This window comes from Dryobates pubescens, chromosome Z (genome assembly GCF_014839835.1).
Source record: "Dryobates pubescens isolate bDryPub1 chromosome Z, bDryPub1.pri, whole genome shotgun sequence".
NCBI classification, from domain to species: domain Eukaryota; kingdom Metazoa; phylum Chordata; class Aves; order Piciformes; family Picidae; genus Dryobates; species Dryobates pubescens.
Window position 1 is genome coordinate 55691759 of NC_071657.1, and position 26917 is coordinate 55718675.

At 40.1% G+C, this 26917-nt stretch overlaps 1 protein-coding gene across 1 annotated transcript in view; it reads right to left on the reverse strand.

The window, feature by feature from the left end:
- SMARCA2 (SWI/SNF related, matrix associated, actin dependent regulator of chromatin, subfamily a, member 2) overlaps positions 1–26917 on the reverse strand; it is a 121273-nt gene that overhangs the window by 36127 nt on the left and 58229 nt on the right. Inside the window, 14 exon segments of the mRNA XM_054178817.1 lie at positions 1444–1671; positions 2315–2478; positions 11359–11525; positions 14061–14107; positions 15003–15089; positions 16519–16626; positions 18260–18373; positions 18670–18912; positions 20330–20440; positions 20976–21042; positions 22750–22913; positions 25411–25488; positions 25490–25558; positions 25858–25959. Of these exon segments, the coding sequence (XP_054034792.1) occupies positions 1444–1671; positions 2315–2478; positions 11359–11525; positions 14061–14107; positions 15003–15089; positions 16519–16626; positions 18260–18373; positions 18670–18912; positions 20330–20440; positions 20976–21042; positions 22750–22913; positions 25411–25488; positions 25490–25558; positions 25858–25959 (1749 nt within the window).

The window sequence follows — 26917 nt, forward strand, 5'->3', positions numbered from 1 at the left end:
TGTCTTCAGTATAATTGATGTGCTTATGCACTCTCTCCAAAATGTGTCTTTCAACTAAACACAGATTATTAAGAGAAGAGTCTGCACTGATAGGCAAAAGGAAGGGCTCAAAATTCCAGAGAGGAACACAATGAAAACACAGGGACATAGAGCCAGTGATTGTATATCCTCACTTCCCCATTCCTATAAGCTGTTTTTAAATAGCTGAATTTGTCTTGAAGAGGAAGTGGTAACCAGAAGTCTACGTTAGAAACATCACAATCATTTGTTATGCTGACTTGCCCTAAATCCAAAGCACTCTGACTAAGCATAGGCAGTGTGTGCTTATTTACTTAGCATGTCTAAAAATAGCATTATCTAGTTTAACATATGAACTACATTTAGAAAATTAAAACCATTTTTTGCCAAAAATATGAAAGAGTGGAATGAGTTTAAATTACAATGTCTAATTCTACACTAAGATTTAATAATAACCACCACATCATAACCATTAAGTTATAGTATGACCAAAAGTAAAAAAAAAAAGGTAAAACGAAGCTGTTTCCTTCCATGGTAAGCATACAATGATATTTCTAATTTCAAAGCAGATGACAATTTTTAATGGATTATAAAAAATAACTCTGTACATCCAGAGTGCTTGATTCAGTAAGGCCAAGTGATGCATTCTGCACTTGGGTCCCAGCAACTCCATGCGGTGCTACAGGCTTAGGGAAGAGAGGCTGGAAAGCTGCCCCGTAGAAAAAGACTTACGGGCATCGATCAATGGCCACCTGAACATGAGCCAGCAGTGTGCTCAGGTAGCCAGGCAGGCCAGCGGCATCCTGGTCTGTATCAGGAATAGTACGACAAACAGGAAGTGATTGTCCACCTGTACTCAGCACCAATGAGGCCACATCTTGAGTACTATGTTCAGTTTTGGGGTACTCATTGTAAGAAAGACATTGAGGTGCTGAAATGGGTCCAGAGAAGGGCAACAGTGACGGAAGCATCTGGAGATCAGGTCACATAAGAAGCATCTGAGGGAACTGGGGTTATTCAGTAGGGCAAAAACAAGGCTGAAGAGAGATCTTATTGCTCTCTACAACTACCTAAAAGGAGGCTGTAGTGAGATGGCTGTTGATCTCTTCTCCCTGAGTAATACGTGCCAGAACAAGAGGAAATGGCCTCAAGATGCACAAGGGCAGTTTTAGATTGGGTATTAGAAGAGCCTTCTTCACTGGAAGGTTTCTCAAATACTGGAACAGGCTCCCCCAAGGGAGATGGTTGAATCTAAATTGCTGGAGGTGTTTAAAAGCAACACAGATGTGGTACTGAGGGACATGGTTTAGCACCAGACTTGGCAGATTCAAATAATGGATGGACTCAATGACCTTGAAGATCTTTTCTGAACAAGTATGTTTTATGATTCCTGATTTCTCTTACTTATATTTCTAACTATCTTACCTCATTTTCTTCTTCATGCTCCAATATAGCTTGTAGGAAGGCTCTTCTTTCATGGCTTGACGATTTCTGATCAAACATTCCAGCCTGAATAACTTTTTGATCTACATTCAGCTTGTATTTTGCAGCAGCAAGTATCTTCTCTTCCACACTGTTCACAGTGCACAGTCGCAAGACGCGGACTTCGTTCTGCTGACCAATTCGGTGAGCTCTATCTTGGGCCTGCAAGTCCTATTAGGCAAAGACCAGAGGGATTGATTTGCATTGCAAGTGTGCTACAGAAATCCTTCTCTCTCCTTAAAGGACATTACAATGCTTAATTCTTTTTGGTACTGAAAGCAGGTACTCAAATAACAGTTCATCACAACTCACATGGCTGATTCCTCATTGCTTGCTTTCCCAACATTTTGTCAGACCCAGCTAGGGGGAATGATTGAAATGACAGAACATGGACATGCACCCTATAGTATAAATGTACTAAACCATAAACTTATTGAAATCACGTGAAATGGCTGAGAAGAGCCAAGGTATTAATTTTCCCCCTTCTAATCAAAGCTCACAGCCTTTCAAGACAGAATGAATCTTCAAGTAAAATACATCTTGACTGCAGAAAGAACAAAACTACTAGAAAAAAAAACATAAGCTTATCTCTGAAAGACTGTTGTTAATTCTTAAATATGTTATCTACTACTACTTGATCCGATAAATCAGCTTTTAACTTATTTGTGTTAAAGCAGTACATATGAGCTTCATGATTTAAAGCTCATATATACAGGAATGTAAATCAATGTAACTATTTTTGGTCAGGTGATTGCACTGAAAACTGTTGGAAGTCAGAAGCACACTGAAGGTCAGAGAAGTAAATAAAAATAACCTGGTGAGGATTCCAGTCACTGTCAAAGATTATAACAGTGTCAGCAGCCTGGAGATTTAAGCCTAGCCCTCCAGCCCTTGTGCTCAGCAAGAAGATAAAGTATTGAGACCCTGGTTCATTGAACTTCTTCAACAGAGCAGCTCGATCCTCTGACTTTGTTGTACCTGAGAAGAAAAAGATAAAAAACACAAACAAAACCCAAACCAAACTATAACAAAGATGCTAACTGAGATAATAAAAATGCTATTATCAGTTACTAAAGGTACACATTAAAAGGAAATTTTGCTCTTTGCTGTCTTTGCTGTATTTTCCATAATAGCGGCCACAAATGTTTTGGTGAACTGCTTATCACATCTAAGAGGAGGACTTCACAATATCACAGTTATCACCAAGGTTGGAAGAGACCTCAAAGATCATCGAATCCAACCTGTCACCACAGACCTCATGACTAGACCATGGCACCAAATGTCACATCCAATCCCCTCTTGAACATCTCCAGGGATGGTGACTCCACCACCTCCCCAGGCAGCCCATTCCAATGACGAATGACTCTCTCAGTGAAGAACTTTCTCCTCACCTCAAGCCTAAACTTCCCCTGGTGCAGCTTCAGACTGTGTCCTCTTCTTCTGGTGCTGGTTGCTACAGAAGAGACCGACCCCTGCCTGACTACAGCCACCTTTCAGGTAGTTGTAGAGAGCAATGAGGTCTCCCCTGAGCCTCCTCTTTTCCAGGCTAAACAATCCCAGCTCCCTCAGCCTCTCCTCATAGAAGTATTTGACATTTCAAAAGTGGACTTCAAAATACTATCTAACATTGTTACATCTTTTTTTTTTTTGATTGAAGTTGCTATACACAAATAGAAGATGGCTTCAGTTTTGATTAATGCATTCTGGTCAGAACAGCCTCTAAATACTTTAAAAACTACTTACATAGAAATTAATCAAAATGTCAGTATTTGCCTTCAGAATTGCAATTACTATGAAAGAACTGAAAATTCTTAAAATGTCCTGTCTAGAGGGTGATGGTGTGCAATGGTAGAGAGGGAGAGCAGGAAAGGAATTAAATCATAGAACTTTGTCCAGGTTTTCACTAAGTAAAAGCCAAACCTTATGCACTCTGGCAGCTGGATGAATTCGGATACTTTGGCTACAGTCTGCTATAAATCACTGTTGCCTGGTCCACTGTTTGTATATTCTTTTCTACATTTCTACCTGTAACTGAAAGCTAAACTCTGCCACTCTTATACAGGTGACATATGAACACAAGATGAAGTTTTTTTGTTACTTTGGTGGGTTGAATTCTGCTTGCCCAAGTTGAAAATAAGATTGAAAAGCTCTTGGACTGAGATAAATCCAGTTTTTAAAAAACAAAGCCTGCACATCCAAGGAAAGCAGAAAGAGGAATTTAATTACTACTTTCGGTTAGCAGACAGATGCCCAGCCACTTCCTGGAAAGTGGAGCCTTGACACCTGTAATGATTGCTTGGGAAGCCAAACATTGTGGTGACAAATGTCCCTGCAACCTCTTCCTTTCACTCAGCTTTTATTTTTGAGCACACCCCTTTGGTCAGTTGTTGGATGCCTGCACACCCTCAGCCTATTGGCTTTGCGGGTGGAGAGGTTGTTTGGAAAACAAGGCTTGACACTGTGCTCAGCAGTACCCAGAAGGCTGCGGTGTTACCACTGGTGTGTTACCAACCCTGCCTAGCATGAATGCAGCGCACAGCACTGTATGAGCTGCTAGGAGGAAAGCTATCATCCTGGCCAGACCCAGTATGATCACACAGCCAAACTGCTGGCTCACAGAAATCCATTCCATTAAGAGCTGAGCAGAAGCCACATATGTGCATATGTTATATACATATATATATATATATAAATAAAACATCACGGCATGGAAGGTATATCATCATAAAACTGGAAAAGAAGAACAAAGGTTCATCTCATGAATTGAATGTATGAGCTGCAAAGTGTTGAAGAAAAAAGGGAGCTGTATTTGCCATATTATGTATTGCCACAGACATTCTAGAATGAAAGAAGAATTTATTTTAAAATCCACAATGTAACACAATTTAAAACCTAAATGTAATATAATTAGTCTTTCTCAAATAGAAGTCCTAAACCACCTTCAGGCCAGGGGTGTGGAGGGGGCTTTTGCTAGCACGATGCTATGTTCTTCAGTCAGTTTTGACATAAGACATCCTGTGGCACAGTGAGACAGCTCATTTATGTCTCGGTTTCATTACTGCATTGTGTATTTGAGGATAATGGCATCTTATGTTATGTTCATTAATACAAAGAGTGAGAATAGTTCCCAGTATTTCTTTTTCTTTTTAAAAAAGCATGGATCAAAGGGTGACCCAAGATGCAGCAGGGAATGGATACAGGTCCCTGTTAGGAGATGCAAAATAAAAGCCTCACAGCTCCCCCTCACCTTCCCAGATGCCCTTGCAAAACAAGTATGGGGCACTGGAAATTGAAAATGAGGTGAATGAGAAGACAGAAGACACACCATCTGAGGTGTTGCCTAAAGCAAAACAGCCCAACCCTGCATCAGGACTTGTTCCCTTGAAAAAAAAGAGAAGGGTAATTGCTATTGGTGATTCCCTCCTGAGGGGAACAGAGGGCCCTGTATGTTGGCTGGATCCTTCCCACAGGGAAGTCTGCTGCCCCCCTGGGGCCAGGGTCAGAGATGTTACCAGAAGGCTGCCGAGTCTGGTACAGTCCTCTGATTACTATCCCTTGATAGCTATGCAGGTGGGGAGAGAGGAGGTTGAAACCAGGGGTCCAAAGGCAATCAAAAAGGACTTCAAACCTCTGGGAAAACTGGTTGAGGGGCCAGGGGCACAGGTAATTTTTACATCAATACCCTCAGTTGCAGGAAGCAATACTGAAAGGAACAGGAAAGCAGCTGTAATTAACAAGTGGCTCAGATGCTGGTGCCACCAACAGAATTTTGGGATTTTCGATCCTGGGAAATTTTCTATGGAGTACATATGTCCCAGAGGGGGAGAAAGATTCTAGCACATGAGAACGGCCTATCCCACAGAAGGAAAAGGGTTCTAGGAAGGGAGTTGGCAGGTCTTACTGACAGGGCATTAAAGTAGATTTGAAGGGGGAAGGGGCTGAAACCAGTCCCCCCAGACAGGAGTCTGAGGGTGGTAAGCTGGAGTCAGGGGTGAAACCAGCAGCCCAGCTGAAGTGCATGGACACTAACGTACACAGCATGGGTAACAAACAAGAGGAGCTGGAAGCCTTGTTACAGCAGGAAAGTTATGATGTAGTTGCCATCACAGAAACGTGGTGGGATGACTCACATGACATCCACAAGAAGGGCCAGATGGATGAACCTGCAAACTGCAGGCCTGTCAGCCTGACCTCAGTGCCAGGAAAAATTATGAAGCATATCATCCTGGGGGCAACCACACAGCACTTACAGGATGGCTAAGGGATCAGGCCCAGCCAACATGGATTTAGGAAGGGCAGATCCTGCCTGACCAACCTGATCTCCTTCTAGGATCAGGTTACCCACCTGGTGGATGTGGGGAAGGCTGTGGATGTAGTCTACCTGGACTTCTGCAAGGCCTTTGACGCCATCCCCCACAGCAAACTCCTGGCCAAGCTGTCAGCCTGTGGCTTGGACAGGTGCACTCTGAGCTGGGTTAGGAAGTGGCTGAAAGGCTGAGCCCAGAGAGCGGTGGTGAATGGTGCCATATCCAGCTGGCAGCCAGTCACTAGTGGTATCCCCCAGAGATCAGTGCTGGGCCGTGAGAGACTAAAGCTTGTCCCTCCTTGAGTGACTCTTGTGGGAATCTTCATCCTTCCAGCCTAATGGATGTGCTGCAGCCTGAGGCTGTGCTTTGGGAGGAGGTTACAGGTGGCGGGCAGCAGCTGAGGACCTTAACCAAATCTGCTGTTCACATGCTTGCTGCTCAAGCGGAGTAATTAAGAGGCTTGGCCGGCCGAGAGGGTTTGGAAGCTGAGAGCTAAAGTGGCTTCCACGCCTTGGTGTCTCTGACCCCGCAGACAACAGCAGTTAACAGGGAAGAGAAGCGGTGGCAGGGCTGGTGGGTTTCTGTTATGCCCCCAGATGGCAATCAATCACCGTGGGGAGAAGAGACAAGAAAGCAGAAATGCGAATGAATGGGAAAGGACGCATCCCCAAAGAGGCTGGAATCGCTTAAACAAGCGGAGGAGGCGATGCAAATCCAAAGAGAAAGAAAGAATTGGGAAGGAGCGGAGGAAAGGCTCTCCCAGGTGGAGGGAGCAAAGCACAGCAGTGTGAAGGCTCTTTGGTGCTGGCAGAGAGAGAGAGAGGGAAACAAGGAAGGCATTTAAAGGACCTCCTTTGCTCTGCACTTTGAGGGATGCAAATGTCTCTGCTGAAGGTGACGGTGGGAGAGATGGGAATGGAGAGAGACAAATATGGGAATGGAAGATATGGAAAAGGGGGGGGGGGGGAAGGGAAAATAACAGAAGAAAAATGGGAATGGGAAAATAAATGTGGGAATGGGGGGGAAAAAGGGCAAATAGGAAACAAAAATGGAAAATATGGAAATGATGGAAAAGGGAAAGGAAGGAAAAATTATAGAACAAAAATGGGCATGGAAAAAATGTGGGAATGGAAAATATGGAAAAGGAAAAATGTGGGAAAAAAGGGGAATGGAAAATATGGGAATGGAAAATATGGAAATGGGGGAAAAGAAAAAATATGGAACAAAAATGGGAATAGAAGAATGTGGGAATGGAAAAGGTGGAAAAGAGGAAAAGGGAAAAATAGTAAACAAAAATAGGAATAGAAAAAATGTGGGAATGGAAAAATATGGAAATTGATAAAAATATGGGAATAGAAAAGATGGGAAAAATGTGGAACAAAAATGGAAATGGCAAAAATGTGGGAATGGAAAATGTGGAAAAGGGGAAAAAAGGAAAAAGGACGGAACAAATAAAATAGAAATGGAAAAATACAAAAATGGAAAATATGGAAAAGGGGGAAAAGGAAAAATGTGGGGGAAAAAAGTGGGAATGGAAAAAATGGGAATGGAAAAAATGGAAAAAATAGAAATGGGGAAAAAAGGGAAAAATACAAAAGGAGAACAAAAATGGAAATGGGAAAAAAGTGGAAATTAAAAACCAAAGATGGAGAAGTGGAACAGAAAAAAAAGGAAATGGAAAAAAATGGAAATAGAAAAAATAGAAATGGGGAGAAAAGGAAAAATACAAAAGTGGAAGAAAAATAGACATGGGAAAAAAAGTGGAAATAATAAAAAAGGAAGGATACAGAAGTAGAACAAAACATGGAAATGGAAAAATACTGGAAATGGAAAAAAGGAAAAATACAGAGGTGGAACAAAAATGGGAATGGGAAAAAAGAAAACTCCTGGCCCCAGCTTGGTAACCTCTGCAAATTTACTGATGATGGACTCAATCCCCTTGTCCAGATCATCAATAAAGATATGGAACAGGATTTGGCCCAGCACTGATCCTTGGGGGACACCACTAGTGACTGGCTGCCAGCTGGATGTGACACTGTTCACCACCACTCTCTGGGCTCAGCCCTCCAGCCAGTTCCTAACCCAGCACAGAGTGCTGCTGTCCAAGACATGAGCTGACAGCTTGGCCAACAGTTTGCTGTGGGGGATGGTGTCAAAGGCTTTGCTGAAGTCCAGGTAGACTACATCCACAGCCTTCCTCACATCCACCAGGTAGGTCACCTGATCCTAGATCAGGTTGGTCAGGCAGGACCTGCCCTTCCTAAATCCATGCTGGCTGGGCATCCTAGGATGGATCCCATCCGGTCCCCATGGACTTGTGCGGATCCAAGTGGATGAGCAGGTCTCTAACTACTTCCTCCTGTGTTACATGGGTACTATACTGCTCCTTGACTCCATCTGCTAGCTCAGGAGGCCAGTTGTCTGGAAGACAACCTCTCCAGCTATTAAAAATTGAGGCAAAGATAGCAAAAAGTACTTCTGTAAATACATTACCAGCAAAAGGAGAGCTAAGGAGAATCTTCACTTAAGGGATCAGGGAAAGACTGTGATTGTTGTTTACCTACACTTTGGTAAAGCTTTTGTCACTCTCTCTCACAGCACTTTCCTGGAAAAAAAGGTTCCTCATGGCTTGGATGGTGCATAAAAACGAATGCCTGAGTGGCTGGGCTGGAAGTCTTCTGGTGAATAGAGTTTAATCCAGCTGGTGGCCTGTCACAAGCAGTTTTCTGCAGGGCTCAGTATTGGGGTTTGTTTCCTCTAGTATCTTTATCAACGATCTGCTTGAGAGTGGAAAGGACTAGAGGAAAAGGACCTGGAGGTGCTGCTTGACAGCAGTGTGCCCAGGTGGCCAGGAAGGTCTATAGCATCCTGCCTTTTTCACAAACAGTGTGGCCAGCAAGACTAGGGAAGTGTTTGTACCTCTGTACCTGGCACTGGTGAGGCTGTACCCCAAATACTCTCTTCAGTTTTGAGCCCCTCACTACAAGAAAGACACTGAAGTGCTGGCTTGCCCAAAAAAGGGCAACGAAGCTGGTGAGAGGTATGGAGCATGTCTTATCAGAAGCAGCCAAGGGAACTGGGGTTGTTTAGTGTGAAGGAGGCTGAGGGCAGAACTTCTTGATCTCTACAACTATGTGAAACCAGTCCTGTCTCCCAGGTAATAACAAGTGATAGATGGAAACAGCCTCAAATTTGTGCTGAGGACCATGGCTTAGTGACAACCTTGAAATGCTAGACTAATGTTTGGACTTGATGATCTTAAATAAATGTCCCTTACAACCCAAATAATTTTATTATTCTATGATTCTTTAATAGATGCTACTGACCTTCCTGTTAAATTCATGAAGAAAACTACAGGTGGCACATTACCTGTCACTGAAATTCAGCTGTCCTTTTGGAGCACAGCAGCCAAACTTTGAACAGTTACAAATTAATTAATTCCATTGGAATCTAAGCAAAACAGTGGCATTATGATCACTCATTATGAGAACACCTTCAGACAATTTAGTTACGACTGGGACCTTGTTTAGAAAAAAGAGATCAGCCCCCCAAAACCTACATAACCTACTTTGCAAGAACAGACCTCAGTGTGTCTCAAAATAACACTCTCACCAAATCAGGTGCAGATAAAACAGATGAAAGGAGAGTCAAAAAGCCAGGCAGAGTTACTTAACATCAACTCTGCCAAGAGAGGCAGAACTCTGTAAGAACTGAGAATATCCTAGTTAGCTACATCTTAAGGGTCCAGTGCCATAACATCATGATAAAATAGTCTTGCAGACTCTTCCTTCATGGATTTGTCAATTAATTTTTTGAACCTGCTTATGCCTTTGAATAGTAACATCACAGCACTGGTGTGCTAGGAAGACATAAGGAAGAAAATCCAGGTTTCCCATGCCCCAAATCATCACAGAATCAGAGAATATATCCAGTTGAAGAGACCTTGAAGATCATCCAGTCCCACCTTCGACCCAACAGTCAACACTAAACCATGTTCCTAAATGCCAGGTCCACATGCCACTTGAGCTGCTCCAGGGATGGTGACTCCACCACTACCCTGGGCAGACCATTCCCATGTTTGATAACCCTCTCTGTGAAGGTGTATTTTCTAATACCCAGTCTAGACCTCCCCTAGTACAGCTCGAAATCAGTTTCTCTAGTCCTGTCACTTGTCATCGAGAACAAGAGGCTGCCCCCCTCTTCACTCCAACATGCCTTCAGGGAGGTGCAGAGAGCATTAAGGTTTCCCCTCAGCATCCTGTCCTCCAGACTGAATAACCCCAGCTCCCTCAGATGCTCCTCATGGGTCATGTGCTCCTGGCCCTTCACAAACCTTATTAGAATAGAATAGAATAGAATAGAATAGAATAGAATAGAATAGAATAGAATAGACTAGAATAGAATAGAATAGAATAGAATAGACCAGGTTGGAAGAGACCTTCAAGATCATCCTGTCCAACCCATCATTCAACACCACCTAATCAACTAAACCCTGAACACCCCCAGTGACGGCGACCCCACCACCTCCTCAGGCAGCCCATTCCAGTGGGCAATCACTCTTTCTGTGTACAACTTCCTCCTAAACCCCAGCCTTCTCTAGACATGCTCCAGCACCTCAATAACCTTCCTATAGTGAGGGGGCCCAGAATTGAACACAGTACTCAAGATGTGGCCTCACCAGAGTTGCACACAGGGGCACGATCACGTCCCTTTTCCTGCTGACCACTGTGTTTCTAATACAAGCCAGGATGCTTGTATTCGCTTTCATGGTCACCTAGGCACACTACTAACTCATATTCAGTTGATTATCAACCAATATCCCTAGGTCCTTTTCTGAGATACAGCTTTCCAACCACACATTCCCAAGACTGTCACTTACCATGGGGTTGTGCAGGACTTGGCACTTGGCCACGTTGAACTTCATACAATTAGCCTTGGCCCATCAGTCTAGCCTGCCCAGATCCCACTGTAAAGCTGCCCTACCCTCTAGCAGATCAACACAGCCACCCAGCTTGGTGTCATGTGCAAATTCACCGAGGGTGCACACAATCCCTTCATCCAGATCATTGATAAAAGGTACTAAAGAGAACAGGCCCCAGTACCTGGGGCACACTGTGCTCCCACTCCCTTGAACAGTTGACCCAGGGCCCTGAAGTCCCTATTGACAACCCTCAGATTACTTTTAACAAATTCATCATTACTTATCTGGAAGGTCAATAATGCATAATAATCTGTGGGCCACACCAGGGTAGGGAGCTTTCTTGCCACATCCTTTACTTGGGCCCAGGAAGAAGGCACACTTCCCTCATTGGGCTTCCATTCCTGCTAGAGGGGAGTCACCATTTATTTTTTTTGTCAGAAGCTGCTTTGATGCTAGGCATGGGCTTCCTTAATCTTGGCAAGACTTGTAAGGTAGCTGATTCATCTTCTCCATTGACTGGCTGCACTTGTAGGGCTTTCACCCTGTTTTGCAAGGGTGTGTGGGAGGCTGGGGGAACGAAGCAGCTGTCCCATAACTTATGACTTATCCCCTCTTTTGCATGTAGCTTACCATCAAGACGCAGGTAGAGAAAATTTCGAAATGCAAAGTAGTCTTCCATAATGGTCATGAGTGATGTCATTTGACAGAAAAGAAGCACACGATGGTTAGTAGCTCGTAGCTTGGGTAGAATACGATCAAGTAGCTCAAACTTTCCTGAGGCACGATAAAGTTCGGCCCTGTTGAATAGAAAAAGCACAGTAAAGACCAGAATGAGCCTACAGTTAGAAAAGTTTTTAGTCAACCTGTTCCAGTTTCTAATCACCCTGACTATGAAGAATTTATTTCCACTCTCTAGTCTACATCTATTCTCCTCAAGCTGCCTCTCATCCTATCACAACAAACCCCAGTAAAAAGTCCCTCCCCAGATTTCTTGTAGGCCACCTTCATGTACTGGAAGGCTGTTATAAGGTCATCCTGGAAACATCTCTTCTCCAGGCTGAACAACCCCAACTCTTGCAGCCTGCCCCCACAGGACAGATGGTCCAGCTCTCTGATCATCTTCATGGCCCTCTTCTAGACCTGATCCAACACTTCAATGTCCCCACCATAACTGGATGCAGTACTCTAGGGAGAGTCTCACAAGAGCAGAGCACAGGGGGAGACTCAGATCCTTGTCCTGCTGGCCCAGGATGCAGTTGGCCTTCTAGGCTGCAAGCACACCTTACTGGCTCACGTTGAGTTTTCCACTGACACTCTTATGTCCTTCTCCTCAAGACTTCTCTCAATCCACTCCTCTCCCAGCTAAAGTTTGTGCTTGGGATTTCCCCAGCTCAGGTGTAGGACCTTGCACTTTGCCTTGATGAATTTCATGAGGTTGGTTTGGGCCCACCTCTCCAGCCTGTCCAAGTCCCTCTAGGTGGCATCCCATCCCTTCAGCATGTAAACAGGACCACACAGCTTGGTGTCAGCCACAGACTTGCTGAGGGTGCACTCAGTTCCACTGTCCACATCACTGATGAAGATGCTAAACAACATGAGTCTCAATACCGACCCAAGGGACACTACTTGGACTTGAGGTCTCTTCCAACCTTACTGATTCTATGAGTCTTGTCACTGGTCTCCATTTGAACATTGAGCCACAACTTTCTGACTATGGCCACCCACCCTTATCTAGCAAGTGGTCCTTCTCTCAAGTCCATGCTTTTTCACTTTTCTCTCTTTAAAATTGTTTACATTGACTAAAAGAAATAAACACCACTGTGAATTTCTCTTTGGAAAGTATTTTTCTTCAATTACAGAAACTCTGTGGACTTTCAACCACACAATACCTTCCTTTCTAAAAAGCAACTGTTTCATATTTTATCAAAACAAACATTATTTCTCAGCCAGACAACCATTTTATCAGCTAAAGGCACTGGTATCAGGCAGATATTTTAGCACACTCAGGTGGCATCTAGGGCCACCAATTTGTACAGATCAAGCTCCTGATGTTGTTGCAAGACCACTCTTGATAATCCATGAGAAGTCATGGAGATCAAGAGACATCCTTGAAGACTGGAAGAAGGCTAATGTCACCACCATCTACAAGATGGGTTCCAAGGAGGACTCAGGTAATTAGAGACACATTAGCTTCACTTCAGTCTCTGGGACAGCTCTGGAACAAATCCTCCTGGGGACTGTCACAACTCAACTGAAGCAAGTGATTGGGAAAAGCCAGCATGGATTCACTGGGGGCAAATCATGCTTGACAAACCCAGCCACCTTCTACAACAAAGAAACTTGCTTGGTTGCTGCAGGGCTAGCAGTTGACATTGTCTACCTGGACTTCTCCAAGGCTTTTGACACAGTCCCCTACAAATCTCCTCCTTGAGAAATCAATACATTACAGCTTAGACAAGTAGTCTGTGCAGTGGGTGGGGAACTGGCTGATAGGTTGTACCCAGAGGGTGGCAGTAAATAGTACTTTCTCAGCCTGGCAGCCAGTCACATGTAGCATCCCCCAGAGATTGATATTGGGCCCAACACTATTTAACATCTTCATCTGGATGTGATCTGGATGTTGGGAGAGATATCCTCTACGAAGAACTAGACAAGCTGGATGAGTGAGTTAGCAAGAACCTTGTGAGGTTCAGTGAGGCTGTAACTTTAGTAGTCCTGAACAACGTTTAGTTGCTTTGATTAGCTGTTCTTCTGTCTTCCACACTATGAACTACAAAACAGACTCAGAGCACTGAAATTCAAGTTGTGACTGAGAAAATGAATAAAATTAAAGGAGATGTCTAAAATAGCATCAAAATGATTTGCTTTACAAATACAGATATCATACAACTTTTTTTCTAAGCTTAAGACTGTACTCTGAAAGTAAAACATCATTAACAATGAGAGGATAATAATGGGAGAAATGCTACTTTATTTTAGAATGAAGATGATAAAAAAGGAAAAGCAGGACAAAAAGCAACAAAAAAAGGAAACCCCTACTGATATCTCTGAAGAGTCATTTCAGTAAATTTCAGATGGCATGCAAGCTGTTTCAAAATAAGAGGAAAGAAAAATACCATTTTAAGATCTTCTCTGCCTGTACACTTGAAAGAGATGGAGGGTCACACAAAGCTCACATAACACTTCTATTACTGTTATAATTTTTCCCTTTAGATATATGGCCTGTGCTTTTCTGTAAACTGCTTGAGTTTGTTACAATGTATCTTGTAGAAAAACAATGTGATGCATTAATTCCAATACATCATTATGAACAAAAGGAGAAACTGAATTACCCATTGATGACACCATTTGAGTAGCCCAAATGTTCAGCAAAGGACTCCTGCAGAGTTTAAGCAAAAACCAGATTATTACAAATTACACATAATCCAAAATTATACATTCTTGTATCAATTAAATTCTTAAGTGTTGGTGTTTTAAGTTCCATTATGCTTAGTCTTGGAACAGACCAAAAGTGCTCTGCTTAGGGTTTTCCTCTACTGCTATTGCTTTCAATTCATAGTTTGCAGAAGTAACCTCTGCCAGTGTACATTCTACCAGATCATAAACACAGCAGAACCTAATTTATTTATACTAATTACTGGGAAATCCATTTGTAAATTAATTAATTAGTGTACAAGAGAAGAAAGTATGAAAACTAAAATGATAATATATCAGAGTAAGTACTTAATTATTCCTTCATAAATTTAGCTACATTTCCAGACATTTATGCTACTTCCTGCCTTTCCAAATGTATTTATGTACTTTAGCTCCTAATGAGATGTGGTATATAGATAGTACACTTCTGCTGAAAAACCAAGGTGGATTGAATAGCGTGATTTTAGTTGATATTGTAAAATACTAGCAGGCTGCTACTTACATACACCTCACATGGCATTTTGAACTTGTGTCTCTACATCATATATTAAGTGTAAATAGGGATTAAGTTGCTCTAGAACATCTTAAATTAAAAAGAAAACCAACATTTTTTTAAGACAGTGTCTCCACAAGATTAAATGCTTTAAAGCTAGACTTCAGATTACCAATAAAAAGCTGGCAGTTGGTCTATTTGCTTCTAAGAATAAGAAGCTGCGATGATAATTTTTTTTCTTCACCGCACAAATTTTGTGGACAGAGATGTCCTCTCTCACACACATGAGCTTCAGCAGTACTTTTCTGCGATTTTAGCTAGCCATCTGAATAAAAACAACTGTCAAAATCAAACCTGCCAGTCTTACCTCAATGTGCTGAAACATGTATGGGTGATTGCATATCTTGCGCAACTGCATGATCGTGTTCATCAGAGTTTTTGCCCCACCTTTCCCCTATGAGTACAAACAAAGCAAATCAAATGACAAATCTAACTCTTAGCTTATTAATGAAGCTTTTGAAAACTACTTCACAATAGTCAAAAAATATTATTCCTACCCCATACCTGAACACTGCATCACTAATGAAACCAAAACACTAAACAACAAAAAAAAAGCAGTTGCCTTGTAAATTCATCTATCACAACATGCCCCGTAGTGGAAAAGGAAGACTTAGAAGTAATCCACGGAGTGCTTTATGTATCACCTGAAGTGGGAAGCAGAACATCTGCTGTGTTGTATATTGCTTATTATTACATTATTATGAAACCACACAAATTCCATTGGGTCTGAACTCTCCAACATGAAAAGACACTAACTGGATGCTTTTCAATTCTACAGCACCTCCTTATGTCTGTTAACTGGGTATATGGGTATCTCTTCCAAGGCCAAGTGAAACACAGGGCCAAAGGCAGCTAAAAAGCTAGAGACAGCTGTGATACAAAGCAAAAAGTGAAGGACAAAAATAAAATAAAATGACACTAAAAATGCAACAGAAGAATTTATGTTAACAAAGTGCTCTTACTATGAAGATGAGTATCATAATCCAGTAGCTTTGTTCTGAGTTTGAGTAAACACCAGTAAAGAAAGCAATTTGCACAAAGAGGATAAAACAAGATACTGAATAAAAAAAGTCCACCATTGTATCAATGTAACCTACAATGTTTCTTGTAGTGGCAGAAAGCCAGCATGTGATTGCCCTGCATCAGTAACATACACATAACAGAGTACAAACACAAATTACTATATAAAACCATTCTGCAATGCCTACATAAGGTTACTTCACATTTATAATGTGAAAAGTGTATACACAAACAAGCTGATGAATTTGTTTACAGCACAGCCGATGAACTTGCTTACATTTACTGGGTCAAGTCTTAACAATGGTATAATCACCACTTACTAATAAATAGTCTATTTCTGACTATATGTCTTTCAATTCTACTGTTTTTTTCCAGAACTTTATAATTAGACCTTTTAAGAATGAATACAAGCATAAAGCCCTTGCTGGCTGAAACAAGACTTAACTAATAGCTCTCAAAGACAAGATGAACAACCTTCTGTAGCCAGTACTGCCACAATCACATTTATTCAGGCACACTATTGAATTAAATTTGGTCAAGGCAAATGCTGGCTTTTTGGTGTTTTTTTCAAACGTTGCCTGATTGCAGAAAGGCATTGAACTACAGTGAATACAAATAGCATCTCCTTGTGAGTAGAGCACAAGCTCTATTCTTCTAAAACCAAAGCACAGCTGATAGGAGATTTCTTTTCCAATGACACATACCTGCAATAAAAGCCTACATACTATTTTATAAAAACAGAAATCATACTATTATGATTAACCATAATACATTCTTTCATATTTGTTCTAGTTCTTTTGTACCTTCTTGTCTTTCTCAGAACCATCTGTGAGAAGGATTCCCTTGGCTTGCATGTGACGGTACAGGATCTTCTGAAGAGCTGACATATCACATTTGATCACATATTCCACCTAGAGTAAAGAAAAAACCCAACATAAACACACTTACATAATAATGTTAATAGGACCTTAACTGCAAGTTCTTGTCACCCTAAAACACAAACCAAAATACTGCTTTTTATCCATACCCTAACACCCCATGATTTCGGTGAGCAGCAATCCAACTGCACACACAGCAACAAGTATCTCAGATATTAAGAGCCAGAACTACTATGAGATAGCTGGATGCTAAGAATGAAACTACGGAACTGCCAAACATTTTTAACTCATTCTGTAATTTTAACAAGTTAAAAAAAATTGATTTAGTTTTATTTTATATTTAATGTGTAATTTAAAAAAGAGTATCTTATGTTTACTAACTGGTGGACTTCATTATGTTTGGAAAGTGTTATAAAGCTATCAAGCAAAGCATTATAAAAATACCATCACTGTATACCTAGCAAAGAAGCACCCCTCATAATGTCCAATTAGCATTATGCTTACCTAGGTTGGGATAAAAATACACCATTTCCTCAACAGCGACTAAAAACAAGTCAAAACCTCCACATTCAGCCCAATCTCTTGTACAACTTTGTCCATCCACATTTATTAAAGCAGTTTTTGACTGCACACTATCTTTAAATCCAGTAATACAAAGGCTTCATATGCCAAATCAATAAATTTTTTTCTATTACCCAATTTCCAGATCATGGTCACTATGTTAAGTTATTTAAAATAAAAACAGTCACATAATAAGGCCACACTAGTGTCTAGAAATCTTTCAAGTGGTGACTAGAAGAAAAAGCATAAGCTTCCAAGCACTTGATAAATAAACAGAAGAAAACAACCTGGTAATTTTTACTCCAAGAAAGACATGAGAATATATCATTAAAGAGAAGTCACTATTTCTTCAATGGCTTCTTCAATGAGATTTATAAAATCAAATTAAACTGATTAGCAGGCTTCAGTCAAAAAGTTCAGTTCTCATGGCAGGACTATGCTTTTTCCATAAGATAATGGAAACAGAAAGAAACATGGTCCTCTGAGTACTATAGTGTGCATTTCTAAATCTTCCTCCTCCTTCAGTGCCTATTTTTGTTTTTTAAATGTGAGTACTTCATTGTCAAATAAATGCTTCTGATGATTCTGAGGATCTCAGTATTTGAATAAAAAACACAGTACTTAAAAAAACTAAAAAATAAACAACACCAACTTGTGCAGTTTTGATAAGATACTTCTCAAAATGCCTGCAATATTAATGCAGGCCAAATTCTGCCTGCTTTGTGAAGTCCAGTACTCCTTTAGGAATTTCAGTGAACTAAAGGATCAAATGTTCTATGCACTGCAGAGAGGACAGGACAGAATCTAATCCTCTATGTATGTGGTTAACTTATACTTTGAAACCAGATAATATGGAAATATATTGCATGGCTTATATGGATGACTACAAACAGAATTAAAGCTGTAAGACTGGTGTGGAATCCTGAGAAAGCAGAAACTTCAGGTATCCAGCCTTCCTTTCTTGGCAGAATTATAAAAAAAAACAAACTACAGCAATATGAGATGCTAAAGAAATGCTGTTCTGCAAAATAAATCTAAAAAATGAACATTAAATAATGCTTAGAAAAAGCATGAAATCCATTCCACAACTCCTCTCATGGCAAACCTTTTCTGGCAGTTGAGACTCAACCTCTTTCTTCAATCTTCTCAGCAAGAAGGGTCGGAGCACTTTATGGAGACGACGGATGATCAGAATAGTTTCTTCCTCATTTAAGTCCACCTACAGAAGTTCATAGAAGTCACTACAAGGCAACTCAGTATATTAGGTATTTCTTCTCTCACATGAAAGGCTTAATATGTGCAATAATTATTTGCATGTTACAACCAAACTAACTCGAGTCAAAAAAGACACTGATACTAAAATTTTCTGGCATTATAAAAAAAGCTGGCTTTTAGTTACAGTAACTCCCTGAGTTACAGGGAGATTTCAAACATTAATCCTTCTGTAATAAGTTCCTTTCTGTTTTCATCAAAGTGGTTTGTTTCTAATGTTCTAAAAAAAACCTGCCACAGTACCCTTTCTCCAGTCATGGCAAATGGAGCATTGAACCACTGTTCAAAGGTGCTACAGCTCTTGAAAATGGTTGGGAGGAGGAAATTGAGAAGAGCCCAAAGTTCAGGCAGCTTGTTCTGTAATGGAGTCCCAGTCAGCAGTATTCGCCTAGGGGCCACATAGTGAGTATTCAAGACTTGAGTCAGCTTGCAGTGATGGTTCTTCATTCGATGGCCTTCATCTACTATCATGTATTTCCATCGAATCTGCAAGAAAAGTAAGTGGGCTAAGTTAGAGGAGGTCAGACTTAATCAAATTCCTCCCAACAAGCACGGAATAACGATATTTCAAACCCAATGTATATTTCTCATTTATGAGAAAAGACAAATTATCGAAGAACCAGCACCCCTGGGAGCAGCAAAAATAGAAACAGACACTATATATGCTGAATTTGATGCTGAATTATGACTTGAACTGCAACAGTGAACACCAGATTTTTCCCATTTCTTGTGACTGGCTCTTCAAAGCCAGAATATGGTTTACAGAAGAAAGGAAGAGACCACATACTCCAGATAAACCTGTCTGAAACAAGAACCTTGACAGGAGACAAAAGCATTTTCAGACAAAATAAGTATTCTCACTAACAGCAGCAACCCTGAGCTTTATTTGCTTCAGCTGATCTTACATTTTCACTCATGAATAATCAGTGCCACTATAATCAGCTCATCTCACTGAGTTTTCAAATACTGAGTTTTCAGTTTCTGTTTCTTAATGTGAAAGCTTTACTGCAGTCAGAACAGATGCTGAAAGTTGCTCAAGCTCTCATTAGCTGTAACACAACAAAGGCAGTCAGTGTATACGTCGCACTAACTCTAAGACTACGAAGGCCTCAGTTCGTGCTAATTCCATTTCTGAGAAGAGGGTGAATGGCATAGCACTGTCTTTTTTACTTCTTAGCAAGGGTGAAAAACAGAGGGGAAGGAAAACTCTGCAGTCTCAAACTGTTCACAAGTGTTCAGAATTATGCTAAGAAAATGCACTGCCTTTGTCTCAGAGAGGAAAAATGAGTAATCTATACACATAGTATATAATAAAATCAATTAAAGTGAAAATTAACAACAAAGGGGCAGTAGGGCCACATGGTTTCTCCATATGGTAAAATACCTCCTCAGTTTGCTTTATGTGTACATCAAACAGACTTGGAAGCTTTCAAACTGATACACTACATTTCAGGCCTACCTGTTGACAGTTCATAAGCCTTTCAGAACTGGGACATATGTAGTAAAGAGTCTGGATACCAAATTCATGACACAGGAAACTATTCAGCCACTTAGGAAAAAGTGACTGCATACTGGAAAGGCTCTAGTATGAGTGATTTTCAGGTCAGAAACAATGAAGAGGCAAAAAAACAACAACTGACCCCCCAAATTATCAGGACTACAGATAAGATAAAATGCCACTAAACAAAACGGAGAAGAGTCAAGTTTTTCCAAGGACGGGTAGATATACACTACTGACAGAACTGCACACAGGAATGTGTCTCATGCCCTCATTAAAAAAAATTCTGATGTTTAGAGGGAGAAGACATCAGGACCTCCTTACGAGATAAAAATATGTTCTTGGCTGTGCCACCATTTGAGGTGCCTTGAGGTCTTGCTGTTAAGAGATGACAGTCATTATTACCTTAGCAAGAATATGTTTGTCTTTTATGATGTACTCATAAGTAGTTAAAAGAACGTTGAATTTTCCACTTCGAAGCTGAGGAACAAGTGAGCGGCGCATTGCAGGTGTACCCTAAAAGAGAAAGAGACATCATTACTCTTCTGACAAATATAGTGATTTTAGGAATTACCAGACAAACAGTAACTATGTGAACTTGTAATCCTGCAGCATTGCAAACAATGTATCAATGCATTCCAGACTTTCTTCAGCTACTTCCCCTAAATGGCTGCTGGATTCTAAAGCTCCTTTTATGGGGCACCGGAAATAAGCAGCTAGTGGCCTAGTCTCCTTACAAACTGCTTAGCCATATCACTACTACCATACCCAAACAGCAAAGTTATGCGTAAGACATGGAACAGTTATAATTGGTATTACTCTCATCACAAACTTTGTAATAAATTGTAATTTCACATAGTGAAATGCAGAATAAATTAGTAAGTTATCAATTTACAGTCTTCTTGGTATGATTCTCTCTGCTTAGCATGTGATATACACACCAAAACTTCACAAGGAAACAATCTAGAAACACATGTAGAGGCAGACAAAAAAAAATTTGCTCTATACTCTTGCCTTCAACTCATATAATCATATAAAAAGCAAACCAAACCTTGTAAGATATCTTCACAACTGAAGGAGCCCATTTGTCAAATTCATATGTCCAATTGGATAAAGTCCTATCATGGAGATTATAAAGAAACATTAATATATTTTATCATTTTCAGGTGAAGCTTTATATTAATGTTTCCAAGTGGTTGCCCAATTCTCAACACATTTTATGTAATCAAAGTCCAAAATTAACAGCATATTTTAAAAACTGCACTTTATATACTATGATAAAATACCAGCATCTCTGAGAGGGGAGTAAACAGAAAAAAATGTAAAATCCTCATTCAGCTTATATAAAGGAACCTCTTAGAAACCAGCTCAGAGTAGTGTTCATCTTTGCATTTTGGAGCATATTGAAAAAAGATAACCCTAAATAAAAAAATACATTTGCAAGTTATTTTATACTAATAATTGAAAAACAGATGTTACAACTTTTAAAAATAGCCTCATGAAGTTGGTAATAGAATTAATGTGCATTCTACTTGAGTAGAAATACTCCCAGTACCATCCAGTGCCACTATGCAGGTCCACTTTGGCACTGTGTTTCTGGAGGCTCATCACCACAAACTGACTTCACTGGCTAAGACACCTGCTGCTGTGGTACAGTGGCACAAAACACCCATACAGTTTTTTTGTTGCTTGCTTTTCTTGTTTTTTGTTTTGTTTTGGTTTTTTTTCCCCCTTCTTTTTTCCCTTACTGAACCTGTGACAGCAGCAATACTAGCTGTTAAGAAAACACAGATTTCTTTTAAAACTGTAAGAAAAATCATTACAGAGTACATGGAAGAAATATATCTTGGTGATTGTTTTTTGGTGTTTGATTATTTTTCTTCCTAGGGTGCTCATGTGAAATATTGTAACACTCTACCTTTATCTTTAACTTTGTTTTACTTTACAGATCTTCTCCCAGCCATCATTTGTATTCATATAACGAGGGATGGCTGTGTTATTTACGTGAGTCAATCAGTTACTACTGCAACGCAGCCAGAAAACTGGATGACTCGAAAGAGATGGCCACTATTAAAATTTATCCAAATCCTGCAACATATTTGAAAATTCAGCAGAATTGGTGGATAAATTATCTAACAAAAACACCAGGGAACTTCTTCACAGCAGTCAAGGCACACAAAAGTAAGCAAGCAATATCCCACAATACATACAGCCTTTAGAATGCCCAACAGTTTTTATTTAAAACATAGCCCTTTTCATTACTAAATCCCATACTTTACCTTTAGAGAAAGAAAAATGCATTTAAAAAAATGTATACAGCAAGGAGCATTCTGGAAAGCTACAGAAAAGCAAAAGGAGGCAGCACAATAAACAATCATAATCTGGACACTTGACTGAAGTGTGAGTATTACTCATCAAGCCTTAAAGGATCATTGAATTTCATTAAAACATGATTACTCAGCATCAGAGGTGCACAGGTTGTTTAAAGAATTAAGTAACAGTCTTTTAATATCACAGACAAGAGATGAATGGAGACCTGGAGGCATGTAGCATGGAAGAAATACCATCCACCTCTTGTGGCTTAACAGTGAATTACAGTAAATTAAATAACCGCCAAGCATGGACAGTGAAATTGTTCGAAGCAAGCAGTTTATCAGGCATCTGATGACCTTCCTAATGCCAGATATTTGCCTGGGAATAAATACCACAGAAAACACTGAATACGTGCTCAGTGTAATTATACTGTATACCTCACCTTGTCATCACATGAAACCTCAATCTGCAGTACTCAGAACAGTAAGAGCAGAAAGAGATCAGTTACTTACGAAAGAGGAACAATGATGAGATAGGGGCCGTTGAGTCTTTTGTGCTCCATCAGGTAAGTGATGAGTGCAATAGTCTGTATTGTCTTTCCCAGTCCCATTTCATCTGCTAAAATTCCATTCAGATTGTTATTATAGAGTGAAACCATCCATTCCAGTCCCTGCAGCTGAAATGAAAAATAATAGTTTAAGTTATTTAAAACTCACACAAATCATTAACACCAGTACTACAGAACCAAGGTTCTGAGATCCCCGACTACTTAGATACTGGATTTCCTTTTATATGCACAGGGATCCTTGACTCTCTTGACATGTTCTCCAAAAAAAACCCCAAAACAACAAGACAAGATAAATTTCTGGTAACAGCTACATGGGAATCACAAAATCCTGTTTAGCAGAGCCCGTAACATGGAGTCAGATTTCACGCATATAAGTTTTTTGTACTACACACAAAGCAACATCAACATAGGCACTCATACGTAAGGTTGGTAAATACTTGACATACAGGAGTTCATTCTCCAATATCTGCACTGTCAAATTTTAAACTTTTTGTGTACATTTCATGCATTTGCCTGTGTTAATTAAAATCTTTAAAAACCAAATCCATCAAGTCTGCACATAACATGTAAGCATAACACTGACTAACTGCCTTGCTGGCATGCTAGAAGTCTTAATAGCACATGTCCATTTTGTTTCTCCTGTCCATACCTTCACATGCCAGAACAGGTCCCCTTTGCCCAGTTAAGCCTTGTGTATAAAACCCCAGAGCTGGAAGGAAGCCAGAGTACTGTAGCTAAAAAATGTCTACATAACAAGAGTTCCACACTCCAAGGAGTACTGCTAGAAAGCACTTAACTCAGATTATTCCCTTGTCACACAAACTTCCATGCGTGTGTATCACATTACTCATGCAAGTGCAAAGTTTTCTGCTTCTAAGATCCAGACATTCATTGTGCCTCATGTATGGAGAGAGAAGTAAATTAAAAGCCTAAAAAGATTCAGAGAGAAAACACCATATACTTGAAATAACCTTCTGTTGTCCCTGCAAGACAGTATCAAAATAATGCTTCCAATTTACTGCTTTTATGTAGATGCTGACTTGCTTTATACTCTGGTATTAAATATAGAGGCCACCAAAAGTTGATCAGAATTTATTCTGCAACCGTATATCCCACTTAGAAAGCAGCTCCAGAATTACGAGAACTATATTCTCCTGTGTCATGGAACTTTCTCCACTGACGTATTCCAGTATGAATTAAGAGACAATTCGATTAAACCTGACAGCACAAAACATGCAACAGTAGAAAAAAGCTGACAATGAGGAAGCACATAACCTCTAAAGGACAGGGAAATACAGAGTTCCAGAACTGTCTTCTTCACAATATTCTTGCTAGAACGAAAGATAGGCCTCAACATTCCTGACATCAAGCTCCTTGTAAAGGGAGCCTCTTACCTCTGGTAAAAATGTTATACAGAACAGACACCATGAAGAACAAACACACATATTTAACTGCAGAGATATTACATTGAGCAGCTAAAGGACTAGTAATCCCTACGAGTGTCTGTGTAACTCCACAGATAGAATTATTTTGCTTTGTGGCACAGAGAGAAATTGCACTGCAAAACAGATCTGCAAAATGTAAGAACATTTCTATGCTCTACAATTAATTTCAATTAAAGAAGTAAATAAATTATTACAATCTTAATTTCCCATCCATGAGCGCTTTAAGACAATATGGCCATCCCATTAATACTGTTGTACACTATTCATTTAGTATCATTGGGCAAACCTTTCCAGACAACACATCAAGATTATGCAGTTAAGATGGCTGCTGACTGAATCCATTGGCTTCCTCTTCACTGTTGTGCACAAGCTGGACAATGCATACATAGCTAAGAAGTGCCTATTTCCCTGTATGGTTGGATTCTATCTTGCCTTAGTCACAGCATTCTCATTCATGCTAGAAAAGTTATTCAAAGTTATTTAACCTAGCATATCAAAATCAATCCCAGAATGACACATTGTTCTTTTTGTTGAGGGCTCCCAGTGAGACCTAGAAGTGCTAAGAGAATTCGAAAGTCAAATGAAATTTTGCTGGTGAACAAGCAGGATCATGGGATTACTTAGTTTCAAACAGATCTCAGGCTATAGGCAAGTCCCCTGCCAAGGCAGGGCCAGCCTTGAGGCTGGTTTACTCAAAACTTTATACAGTCAGCATGTCAGTGACTGAAAACTCACAGGTAAAACAACTCCAAGGCCCTGCTCTGCAGCAGTACTGTCCTGCTCTGTACATGTACTTTCAACTCTCTTCCTTCAGCTTTGCTTATTGAAACAGAAATAGAATAAACAGGCTGGAAGAGACCTTCAAGATCATCACATCCAATCTATCATCCAACACCACCTAATCAACTAAACCATGCAACCAAGCACCCTATCAAGTCTCCTCCTGAACACCTCCAATGGTGATTCCACCACCTCCCTGGGTAGCCCATTCCAATGGGCAATCACTCTCTCTGTGTAGAACTTCCTTGAGACTGTATCCTCTTGTCCTCGTGCTGGTTGCCTGTGTTTCTTAACAGATTTTCAGTTTACTACCTGAAATAACATCAAAATGTGAGCATAATTCCAACTTTCAAATATTTAATGTTTTATTGATTTCTCACCTGATAATGCTTTAGAGTGCCATTAATAAGAAGAGAAGATTGCTTTTCCACCCTTTCTGTGATCGCATGTGCAACGGTTATAGTAGGACTGAGACCCTCTAGCACTATATTGCATGCTGTATTCATCATCCACATCTGTTTGGCTGTCCTAGAAAGCATATAGAACCAAAGTTAACTCCCACAAATACACAGTACTTTTTGACCATGGCTCAGGCGAGTCTGATGAAACAGTGCAAATCCTCAACTCTGTCAAGTATACCATAGGGTGTAAGCTACTTCATAAACAGTACACAATTAATACTCAATGATCACGTTCCTCCTTTTGCAAGTATTCATGCCAGAAAAGCTATCACAAATCAATGCAATCTTGAGCAAGCCACTCATGGGGAATGGCACTCTAAAGACATCGCAATTCCTAATAAAGCCCAGGACGCAAATAATACTCACTCAATGATTTTGCTTTGCATCTTTCTCAGAAACTTCCTCACTGTTAGGATCCAGGAGTATCTTCTCATCTGTTTCTAATCTGCTTGATTCTTCTTCATCATCCTACAAAATAACAGAAGAAGAAAAGGAGTGGCGCGAAGTGCAACATCTCCTAAGTCATGCTTTCAACTGACATTCACATACTTGTCCAGCTTTCATTGATCACTGCTTCGTACATAAACCTGAATCACAAAGTCTGGCTTAGACTTAGTCTGCAACAGAACTGCACTGCCACGTAAGAAGATGATTTTAAACACACATTATCCAAGTCATTATACTTCGAAATAATCTGTTTTCCCCTTTAATGACCTTGCTTTTAAAAACCTTACTCTGTCTGTGAGACACATGAAGAAGAGTCCAATACCATGTACATGTTTATGTCATTATGTTGTATCATACAGCTCTTCCAGGCTTCTTGTTTCTTAACTTTTTGATACAGAACACATTTTTACTCTTTAAAAATAAATGAACTTGACTTTGGCTACAGTGTTGCAAAGAATAACTAACAATTTAAAATCTCACTAATAAAGCTGAGCAAAACACTGCTCCAAGTTCTGCAAGTGTATTCTCTCTCCTATGAAAGATTTCCCCACCTCTAAAAAACACTGCTGCTAAAGAGTCAGTGATAAAAATGTAGACATATCTTTAAAATTTCTCCTAACATCTGACAGATATTAGGCCCTCCCCTCCTATCTTAATACTGAGAGTTTTATTGAATTACATTAGTAGTAATTAGTCTTACAAAGGTATGTACTTTTACAACATACACTCCAGTCAATTTCAGTGGTCATTTGGTCTAGCAGTGTATAGACTGCTAGACTTCAGAGATCTGAATTCTACATTGAGTTCTGCTACTAGCCTGCTGATTAAAAGTCTTTGAAGAATAATAGGCAATTATTGGTATTGATTATTAAACAGTATCTGTTACCCTGAAGATTGGGGATCTTGTGTGTGTTCATTTTGAGATTTATTTTAGATTTTTTTTTAAAAGAGTACTGTTTATTTGGTGATTAAAGTACTG